At 37.4% G+C, this 11,651-nt stretch overlaps 1 protein-coding gene across 1 annotated transcript in view; it reads right to left on the bottom strand.

Annotated features, from left to right (window-relative positions):
• Positions 1-4,751: 4,751 nt before the first annotated feature.
• The window catches only part of MGAT4C (MGAT4 family, member C), a 7,824-nt gene continuing 924 nt past the window's right edge, over positions 4,752-11,651 (bottom strand). The window contains exons 2-3 of the mRNA XM_010152757.1: positions 7,756-7,903; positions 4,752-5,908 (exon numbers count right to left, since the gene is read on the bottom strand). Of these exons, the coding sequence (XP_010151059.1) occupies positions 4,752-5,908; positions 7,756-7,903 (1,305 nt within the window). The remainder of the gene's footprint in view (positions 5,909-7,755; positions 7,904-11,651) is intronic.

Here is an 11,651-nt window from a genome sequence, read left to right on the forward strand (position 1 = left end):
TGGCTGAAAAATAGCCTGCTGTCTGCGCAGATGCCACTTCAGTTTTATGCCAATTTAACAAGAAATTACTAATATGGAAATGTTATTGTAGTTAATCTTTCTCTGTACTTAATTTCATTGTTAAACCAACATGTAATAAATAATGCTTTAGATTCAAGGTGGTGATCCATATTCCTTATTTTAAAGCTAAACAAATTATTTTCATTGAAATTGCAAGATAGTATTTATGAAAAAGACACTGGACACCCCTGTTGTGAGGAGTGGTGTTGCTGATAGGAAATGATTTGCAAAGACTTATAGGTATCATATGTTTTTATCTAAATTTATACTTATTACATGTAATCGTGCAGAAGAAAAAGATCTCCTTTACCTCTAATTGTCTAGGAAATGAGTATTCAGGCCAGTCCAACATGGAGTAGCCTCCAACCATGCTCAGTAGAGAGAAGCAGATCTTAGACAACCACTGTACACTGAAATGACTCTGGACATGCTCCTCACTCTCCCCATTTACAGCAGAAGCAGCCACCCAACCTTAGTCCACATGCCTGACTGTGCTGCTAAAGGGCATGAATGCCTGCGTGACACAGAAGGTATTTGCTGTGACAAAAGTAATAATAGAGGCAAGAACTTGGAAAATGCCATCCAAAGACACCAAAATACATCTGTTGGGAGACTCTGCATTTCAACCTTCCAGGACGGCTAAAATGAAAACAGAAAAGATAAGACAAATATTTGTTTATATATTAAAAAATAATCATTTTACAAAATCAACATGTTCAGTCTTTTATGATATATAGGTCAATCCTGCTTCCACTAAAGGGAGCAGAAATTTTGTAGTTTTAATCTCCAAGGACTAGGGAGAGAAGAACAAGGATTAAGGCCCTTGGTTTACTTTATCTGAAAGACTAACAGAGTGGTGGACACCCTTCAATACATTTGTCTTTGTATATATAACATGACATCAAAATCACTTAATTTGTTTTCATTATAATACATCAGTATTTTCAACCTATGTTTTGAAAAACATTATACTCTACCATTTGAGTATATGACACCTGTTGAGCTCATCATACATGACCTGCATTACTATGCATAACACAATACTTACTGAAATGTAGCAGAACTGAAAATTTAACATGAGACTAAGAACTCTCATTTCCATCAGATCTTCTGAAATGCTTCACAATAAAAGCTGATTGCATCTGCAGTTTTTAGGATGGTTAACCATGGTGTTTTTTTTCTTTAATAGCTTTCCAAAATCAAGAGATTTCTAAAGGTTTCTAGTTTACTCTTTATTTAACTTTTAATAATTAAATAACGAACAAGTTCCCGATTTCCCTTTATAAAAGCAAAAATGTGTTTAACACAAGCGAATACTAAACAGAGAATAAAACAGCATCATGTTAGAACATTGATCTAAAAATAACACATTCATATAGCACCTTAGTGAATTGTCTTTATCATAGTACATATAGTAAATACGCTAAAACAGCTCTGCCTGAAAATTACTGTCTTCTGGGTTTGTTTATTCTGCACTAAACTAAGGGCTCAGTTCTTCTTTTAATTCACAGTGAGTACTAGTTTACTTCCCAAGAATTCCCTGTGTCAGAGGGATTATACTAAGTGAAGAAAGATAGAAGACAAACTGTCTTTTAGTTAAGAATAAAAAAAAAAAAAACAGGCTCAGGGACATTATACAATGAAGAATCCCAAACAGTGCCACTAGGAACAATACATGCATGTTAGTGAAGAACAGATCCATCAGAGTGCAGGCCAGAGTGTGCCGCTATCACTATTGGCATTTCAGTATGAAAATATTGATGTCCAGACCACAAATGAACCCAGTAAATACACACCAACAGAACGAACTGTATACGCCAATGAACGGAGCTTTGTGATACTGCTGATCTTCTGTTGCATCAGTGAAAAAAAAGAAAATCCAAACTTTGAAACATATTGGTGAACATAGACATGTCTGATTAAATATTTCCCTTTCAGAAGGCAGTCACTTTTCTTAGCACATGAAGAAAAAAATCTATCTTCAAATATATCTGAAATCTGTCTGAAAACCAGTTACAATTGATTTTATGGCTTCTTTTTCCCCCAAAATTTGGTGACCTTTTTCATGGGAATGAATTGGATAAAATATGCATTCTGTGAAGGAGGAGCTGGGATCAATGCACTAAGGTGAGTGTTCAAAACACTAGCTTACAGAACCACATTCTTGCCTCTGCTGGAATAAATATATTGGTATTTATTTTTTTCCAAATCAACTCAAGTTCAACAGGAAGATTGGTGCGTGCCTCTCATTCCCAGCACATACCACTATCTACACCCAAAGAAAGCTTCCTTGAGGGCATTCACTTGGCATTTTTGGGTTTGACCCTCTCAGACTGGAAACAGCCTGATGAGAGTTCACACTGCTAAACCATGATATTTAAGATGAGACTGATTGCTGTTTTAAAAAGGAAAGCAGTTTTTTCAGCTCCTAATTCAAAAGTACCATTGAAATTACTTCAAGCTTACGTTGAGAGCATTTAATTTGTATTAGCCATTCACACTGTATGTGGTTTTGATTACAAGAACATTTTAAACCTTGGGATTGAGTATATTTTCCATTCTAATTTAGAAGATTGGTTTGGTCATACTGCATTTCTGAGTAAAAGTAAGGGTAATGTTTCCTTGTTTAGCCTATGCTATGTTTCCCTTGGCACTAATAGTTAATGATCAGGGAAATAAAAATAGGAGAACGACAGTTCATTAAAATTTTGTGTTGACTAATGATCAACTAATTTTATAATCATGGAAGATCACTGTTAAAAAGCAAGTCCTTTGTAAGTATTTATAAACAACTGAGGTTAGCATGTATTTTTAATTTTAAAATATGGTGTTATTTTCCTTTTCAGACTGAACATGTACACTGCTTTTAATCTACTTTACTGAAGATATGTATATGAAGAATAGAGATTTAGGTGTGTATTAAGGAACAAAGAAACAAAGACTTTCTTTGAGAAGAGGGTGCTTTTCTGAATCTTTATTTAAAGATAAAAAGATTTATTTTAAAATGTGCCTTGTCTCTGTATTGGGGGATTTGCCAAACCTGGACCTGAATTTATCAGGATTTATGAAAGAAGAAAAGCAATTGCACTGCTGTTTTGTGTAGATTTTTGAATAATTTACCCTTCTCAAATAGACATGTTAGGTTTGGATGTACTAAGTACAGTAGTTAGTTTACTCTTGATCAGTGCAGACATTCTTGAAATTTAATCCTTGCTTTCCAGGTTGAATTAAAACCCATACATGCAATTAGACGATAACCACAGTATCCATGAGATTGACAATGCAGCATTCATCTGTGTCACACTTGATACTCATAAATTTCTTAGTGTGTCTACTGAGGAAGTCGAGAATTTCGTAAGAGGAAAAATCCCCATAGATTCTGTTAATCCAAATGTAAGCATATAGTATAGATCATGTATCTATACAGCCTCCCTGTGTGATGCACTAAAAGCCCGGATCTGACACTGAAACGATGAGGACTGAGGAAACTTTTCTGCTTATTGGCAAAAGCCAGGCAAAATAAACTTACAGGTAATAAATAATCAGAGGCAGTGGGACGATGTCTACAAAACTAAATTGATCAGAATTAGAAAACTGAAAAGAGAAAAAAAAATTAGAAACATTAATTTTTTCATTGAGTCAAGATTCTTCAATTTGTGTTTGCTCTATTGCCTAGAGATCATCTAGGAAAGACGGGTGATTACATTCACATTGATTAACCCGGTACACTTTATGCTTGTATCGTACATGGACTGGACATGTAGATATGGAAAGGACAACCGTCCTTGGCAAGCATATTGTCGTATTCAGCTGTGTGCGAATTTCTCACAGGGAGTTCTGCGTCTTGTGAAAGAACAGAGAATGCTGAAGCTGAGATCTGCTAAGATGCCTGTCTAAGAGAACAGCATTGCCCTTGAGGTGCTTGGGTTTGATAGCAACATTTGTACACAAGCAGAATGCTTGCTTACTGTGAGGCATTTTGTTGGAATAAGGAGAGCAAATTGATCCCTTAAGTAATACAGAATCCAAGCAGTGCTCATTTCACTGAAAGGACCCAGGAAAAAGAACAAAGGATATTTGTTGAGACAGAATAACAGATGCAATTATCTATTTTTTACATAGTCAGATTTATAATTTTACATACATTCTCTTTTGAAAAGAAGTTGCAATGATTAGCCGTACTATTTTCTTACAGTGCTCAGAACGCAACTGCCAATTTCAGGACATATTTCCTTGCCACAACTGCCTTTAAAAGGAAACACATCACCAACTACTGTACAAACGCATACGACCCTAACATTTGAATTTATATGTGCGTAAGGTGCAATCCAATTTCTTTTCACAACGTACTAGTCATAGCTTTAAACCTTTTGGTAATTATAGGATGTTTTGTTCTGTTTAGTCCAGAAGATCTCTCTTGCAGACAAATGATAATAAAAAAAGAGGTTCAAGGTCTCAAGAGAGGATTGAGAACTTTGCATTTCCTATAAAATTCAAAATTTTCAACAAATAAATGTTTTTATATTGCCTGGCCAAACTAGTAAAAAATAAATTGCTTTTCTTGTTTTGAGATTTCCCCAGATTTTCTCTGTCTCTGGTGAGGAGTTGGAAATGTCAGTTTTTCTGGGAAATGGCACCAGTTGGGACCCAGCTGCTTGTATGCATGCTGTAGTTTCTCAGGTGGTTTTGTTTTATTGATTTGGTGTTTGAGAAGTCCAGACGCTAATGCTCCTAATGATCAGCCATTCTTTTTGACTTTTGGTAACAAGTATTCTCATGCAGTTAATATCAAACAGAACTTTGTGCTCTACATCTGTTATTTCAAAATTCCCATTTTTGAATTCCCCTAGTCTCAAGTAAGTAGTACATTGTCTCCCTTTTTTACTCCCTACAATCTTTTCTCCTACTTCCAGAGCCCCGTGATGCAAAATGTCATTTTGTCGGTCTTCAGTTCCAGTGACAACTTTAATTTTACTGATTTTAATGGGTTTTTCAAATACAATCCCATAGAAGTCTCCAGTAGAAGGAGCTTTGCCCCAGAAATACTCATCAATGCTGCTGTAAGCCTTGCTCGCCTCATAGTTTTCAAATACATTCATGTTGGTGTGCAAGTTTGCAGGTGGGTTGTCAGGGATATCAAATGATTCCTCTTCAAAATCATCATCCTTCAGCTTGTTTTCAGCTCCTTTGTAAGATGAGTAGTATCCCATGTGCTGGAACAGAGATGGCTTAAAACGTATCACTTCCTTTTGAGCTAACAGCCCACGAAAGTGGATGAGCAGCCAATCGCAAGGCATTTCTTGGTAGAACATCAACAAAAAATGGGCCAGGCGTGGGAGGTCATGAGAATGGTAAAGCTTTCCAATGTACCCCAGTTTGGAGAATTCCAAAGTCACCCAGTAGGATCCTTCTCGTGAGGTAATTACTTTCTTAACAGCAGTCAAAAAATTCTTAGAGCAGCGAACATCATCTTCTAGCATCACGTAATAGTCAGAAAGATTAGCACAGAAGTTAAGAAGGAAAGCATAATCTACATTTTGTTTGGATCGAAACTTCACACGGTCCTCTGGGTCATTGTAATTTCTCTTGAGGCCATCCAGTACAGGATAATACTCCTCAGGGACATGAATAACTATTAATCTGCCCGCAATTATATGATGTGCAAATTTCTGTGAAATATCCTGGACCATCCCTTCACACCAGGCTGAGTCAAAATCTGCCAGCTGCACTACCACTGCGATTTCTTTGAGTTCCTCGTAACTTGACTGCTCAAATATGGACTTGATGGTCTCAAGCAAGTAGTTTCCCTTTTTCCGTTTCACAGAGGATAGTCCAATTGTAAGATACCCTATACAAAAGACAATTCAAATAAAAACTGAGTATCTGGCACTGGAAACCATTTCACCACAAAGCTATCCTCCAGAGCTGTGCTTATATTAAATAAACCTCTTGAATGGCAAAGGCTGAGAAATTTGGTATGTGAACTTTTTAAGCTGCAACAAAGAATGTTTATTGCCTTTTCATGAAAGAAGAACCGTATTGCAAGCAAACAGACATATGGAGACTATTGCATTAAACATTCACTTGTTAACTGTCAAGGAATGGCAAGGAGTGGACAAAAGCCAAAGCAATGTGCACGTATATGCCTGAGAGGAAACCACAGAGACAATGATAAGGCTGTAAAATCTGCTGAAAGAAAGGGGATTATGAAATATTATTCACAAAACAGTTTTAAAGCAAGTAACTTGCAGGAAATGCAGCACAAAAATGTCAGCTATAGAATAATTGCCAAGCTGTTATAATTTTAAACACTCTATGAGACTACTTTACACTTATGCATAACACATTCTGAAGGTTTCATGGGTAATTTTTTTCTGCATGTTCATTTTTTGACTGAATTTCCCTAATTTTTCCTTTCTAATTATTCCTCATCTAACCCACTTTCAGGACTCTGAGCATTTAATAGGGAACCCCCTCTTGCAAGATGTAATTCAGATATTATTTTAAAGTAGAAGAGAACTTACTGCTGCATACCTGTACTTGTATAAATATTTCTAATGCTGTTAGATCATTCTAGGGAGAGATGCGTCTTAATTATAAGGGAAGAATTTTAGTATTTGCTGTTCTGGAGTCACTGTCATTGCATTTTCACCAGCAGTCCAAATAATTTCTTTCAGATATTTGCCTATATAACTCCATTTTTCTAACTTCTGATATAAAAAATGTTAAGAATTTATAATCGACAGGGCGTACTTTAGTTGAACCTGCCCCAGCTGCCTTAAAATATTGTGGTTTGTAAAAGACTGCTTTGATAAAGTGATTCAGTTTCCTTCCAGGCTTAAGTCTACTGAAAATGCAGTTGTACAGTGAAGTACAACCCCCAGAAGCCATTTATGCTGCCTACACAGCCCCAGATTTCCTAAATCTAATTTGAAAAAACTTTATAGTTTTCTATGAAGATCAGCAACTCATGGATGATTTTATTTCACCTTCTGTGCTTGGACTTCTGAGCCTTGCTTATGTTTGTGAAATGATTGATTTGGAACCCAAAGGACACCTGTCTAATAGCTAGGTATGGCCATATTTCACTTTGAGATGAAAGACTGAAACCCTGCCTGAAGTCAGAGTAACTAGTGAATCCATCTGCAGGTAAACTACTGCAAGAAGAATCCTCCTTTACTGTGCCCATAATAGCACAATTCCCCTCCCTCATTATCACAGCTAGAGGAACAAGGAGATCCAGTCACAGTTGCTGGACTGGCAGGACAGGGCACCTGAAGGGTGTTATCTACGTGATTCCAAACCATCTGGATTTACTGGTTACACAAACAGTGGTGAACAGTATGGCCTCAGAGGGTGGTCACACAGCACCACCAGCAGGTGCCTTGCTCCTGCTTTCTACATCATCTCCCTCTGCTCTGGGCAGAGATCCACAGAAATATGCTTGCACAGACCATCCAGGGGCTGCCTGCAGGACAACTACACATTAGGCGTTTGGTCAGAAGGTAACCAGGCCGTGGGACTGACTGCCACGGCTGAACTAGCAGCTGCCCAGGAGCTAGCTGTCCCACTAACTCTCTGAGATTGTCACTGCTTAACTCAGCCCCTTTTGCTTAGAAAAACCACAGGGACGATATGGATTTCACCCATTTTTAAATTACCTCATTTCATAACATTCAGATTGCAGTTACTTACTTTTCCTTGGCAAAGGCGTGCCAGCTAGGTAGCGATAGGAAATGTTTATAGATCCTGAGAAATTAGACAAATCTTTAAAAGTGTGAACATAGCGCTCTGGGTTGAGCTGGTGCGTGGCTGTTTCTCTGATTAATTGCTTGTCCCCTTCCTATTAGTGAGAAAACAAAAAGAATAGGAGAGGGAGAGAGACAGAGAGAAACACATTTGTGAATGCCAGCCAGAGAGGAAACACGGACAGGCAGGTTTCCAAGAACAATATTTTTCACTGTCAGCTTTCGTGAAAGCATGTAGAAGTCACCTCATTTTTTAAAAAACCTATTACTGAATATCACACACTTTTGGCTACAGAAAATCTACCATAACCCTTCAGATTATGGTACAGGAAAAGAAAAAAAAAAATTTTTGACAAAAACTCTGGAAAGGCTGCAAACACTAAATTATTGCTGAAAAATGCTGTGGTATTCAAAATAGGGATAAGAAGCATTAGTCAGCAACAGATGAGACAATTTTCATAGTTGGAGATGTGGGGAAGATTTTTGAAAATGTTTTAAGTGATTAAAAAAACTAGCAAAACCGTTGCAAAGGGAAGATGAAACTAGATCCTGGCACCTGGCTCATTTTGCCATTTTTTCTGGGTAGCTCCAACTCAGATTTGTGATAAGAAGAAATGCATGTGATCATCCAGACAGCCAGAGCTTTCTCTGGATTTGGTGAAAACTGTTCGATCATATAGAAAGAAGGCGAATTTATCACCATGCCTTCTCTTCCTGACTCCTTCTCCTGTCTTTTTCTCCCAAGAGCTTCTCAAGCTGTAGTAAAGTCACATAAGGAAGGGAGCAGCTTCACAAGCAGTGCCCTATCCATAAGCTCTGTTGGGTGTCAGGGAAAAGCTGTTCCTCAGTCCTTAAGAAACGGGAAAATATCTGACAGGTTGTAGCGTCATGAGAGTGAACTTAAAGGTAGGAATGTTTATTTAAGTTACACTACTTGCTCCTAGTCTGATGGCAGAGCAGTGTATGAATGAATTCATTTCTTCATATATACAGTATGTTAACATGCCAGAAACTTCCTGATCTGTCATTAAATGGGAGCACTGAGAAGAGGTAGTACCGCAGCTAACAAGAACAACCACAGAAACAGCAAATGGCACTCGTATTTAATGGCACAAGTATTAAAAAATGTGTTAAAGGTATTTTATAGCACAAAGAAATATTTCTGTAATCCAATCCCAGGTTCATTTAAAGTTCATTATTTTTCTTTCATAGAAGTAGTAAATAATTCACTTCTGAACTTAGTAAAGATCGTTGATGCGCATTTATCAGGGGCATCTACTTGCACTGTTACGCTCACTTGATCTACAATGCCTCTCCAGTAATTTCTTTCTAGTGATGCTATGCTACTTTGCATTTGCTCGTAAGTTATGAGAAGATTTATGTTGATCAGATTCCAGATTAAAATGTAACTCAGTTGGCTAGAAAGAGAATGCACCAAAACTTAAGGAGACTTTCATGAAAACTGACAAATGGGAAAAAAAAAAAAGGCTGGTCCAAAAACTTTCTTTTTTTAAACTCAGACTTTCTTTAATGGCAAATCATCATGTGTCATCAGTTCCAGAATGGAGCACCAAAATTCTTAATTTCATAAGAAGGTTTTGGAATGGAAACATAATAAAATGTTTCAAAATATTTAGAAATAGAGAATATCAGGACAAAAAGGTTTGATTTTAACAAGCAAAATATTTGAACTGACCACAAACAAATTCCTTTTTTTTTCCCCTCTTTCAGAAATGCCTTTTTTGTGTAACAATCTTTTTCTTCTCCTTTTTTTTTTAACTGTTTTTTTCATTCCTTTGTTAAATGAACAGCAAAACTGAAATATGTTTTTTTCCTCAAATTTTACTACCTCTGACTACTATGCAGAGGTCAGTGGAACTGAAGAGCTTGATTAGCTCTCTTCATCTTCTCTATTTTTTTCTATGGTGGTTCTGGCTTTTGTCTGTTAACTAACCCCTAACTTACATTCCAGTGTTTGCTGGAGGTTGTGAGGTTCCTGTGGATGCCATGGGAAGAAGTGCCACAAGTTCTCCATTCTTTATAGAGATACTCTGTTCCACTGAGTACTACTGAGTGACCTACAATACTATTATTGTTCTGATAGTGCCCAAAATAATGATAATTCATAGAAGAGTTCAGAAGGCATGCTTCACTTCAAGGTTTACTTACAAGTCGGAACACGTATTAAAAAAAATCCTGCATATATTGATATCTGTTTATATTAATTCAGTGCATCTTCAAAATATTTGATCAGATGTGGGTCACGCTGCAGACGAAGCACCTTAGACTGCTCTGCTGACACACACGCAGCAGCACTGTATACCCCCTATCAAACATACTTAAGCAATTTTCCCAGGTGAGTCCTTCCCATTTCCACAGCAAATGTCTTGCAGAAAACAGAGAGAGGATTCTTTGGAATGTGAGAGTCTCTGAGCAAAGAGGAAAAGTGCTCCTCTCCCGTCTTAAGATTTGGCCCAGTGAATCTCTGATATTCTAACGTCCTGAAAAAGGTCACTCATCTCATCTGACATCTGGTGAAAGAGATGCCAGCTCCATGTCCCCTTGCACAGCCTGCTGCCTGAGACTGGGAAGAGAAACTCAGGGCCAGCTGTCTTCCTCTATCAGTTACCTTCAGGAGGTAATCCAGCAGACTTGCTACAATTAGGAAGTCAGAGGACCTTCAGGGCTCTGAAGACTTGCAGATTGCCATTCCCTAAGCAGAACAGGTTAGCTCTCCTTGAAACCTATCCACAAGTGTATCTCTCCTCACCACCACCACTGAAACTACCCATCTTTTACCTCAGCAGAGAAAACACACCAGACAAGTTAACAGAGCTGTCAGACGTGGTTAGGAAAGTTGAAAATAAAAATAAATAAATAAACTAAAAAGTCAACAGCCTAACACGTGTGGAAAACGCTTGATGGACCATAAAGGTATCAAGAGATCTGAGAGAACTGTCAGGAGACTTGGCAAGAGACTTGGCTGGGAGCTACATGAATGCAATCATGCCAGAACTGTGATGAGAGAAGCAATGACAGAGTGAATTTCTAGAAAAGGGGAAAAAAAGAGCAAATTAAGAATAAGACATGGAGCCATCTGGGGAGCTGGCAAATAGGACAGGAAAAGATTTCAAAAACAAACCAAGAGGAACACCATTAGCAGTGATAATAAAAGCACTTTGAGAAACATCTGGGGGACTTTGAAGCAATTAGTGAATGAAGAAGCATCAGGGAAAACACCAATGGAAAAAAAATGCAATAAGCTAGGTCAAATTCAATCACAACCAAGAAATGATGAATAAATAAAACATAGTGCAAAACCTTAGGGCAAGTACTGTTAGAGAAAGCAGTATGTCTGTAATGGAGTCACATGCTAGAAGCATGGGTTATCTTCTCAACAGTTTCAAAAGTACTAGCATAGTCTTAATAATACTGCAAATATTAATATTGTTATAAATAATGTTATAAGTGAAATATTTTAAATTAAAATCACTAGCAAGTTATCTATGGTTCTGATAAATTAATGTAAAGATTTTATTATTTCTGTATTGCACTTTTCAGATCCAACCAATATTGGACTTCACCTTTCAGAATATTGGAAAGCCCATAGTTCCACAGCTTGATGAATCAGGCAAAGGGTGGCATAGGTGATCGGAAAACCACTCAATAGTTCAATTCAAGTTGAAGAAAGAGAACTGTCTAATCCTATCATAACACTGCATAGTCAGTTTAGTCATTTTACTATTTGCAAGCTCCAGTTATTAAGCTATCATATTCTTTTACTGGACCCAGTCCAGACTCTGAAGAACTTGAAATTCAGTCCATTCATCAAGTCTTCAGGGC

The sequence above is a fragment of the Eurypyga helias genome, unplaced genomic scaffold (genome assembly GCF_000690775.1).
Source record: "Eurypyga helias isolate BGI_N326 unplaced genomic scaffold, ASM69077v1 scaffold11920, whole genome shotgun sequence".
NCBI classification, from domain to species: Eukaryota; Metazoa; Chordata; class Aves; order Eurypygiformes; family Eurypygidae; genus Eurypyga; species Eurypyga helias.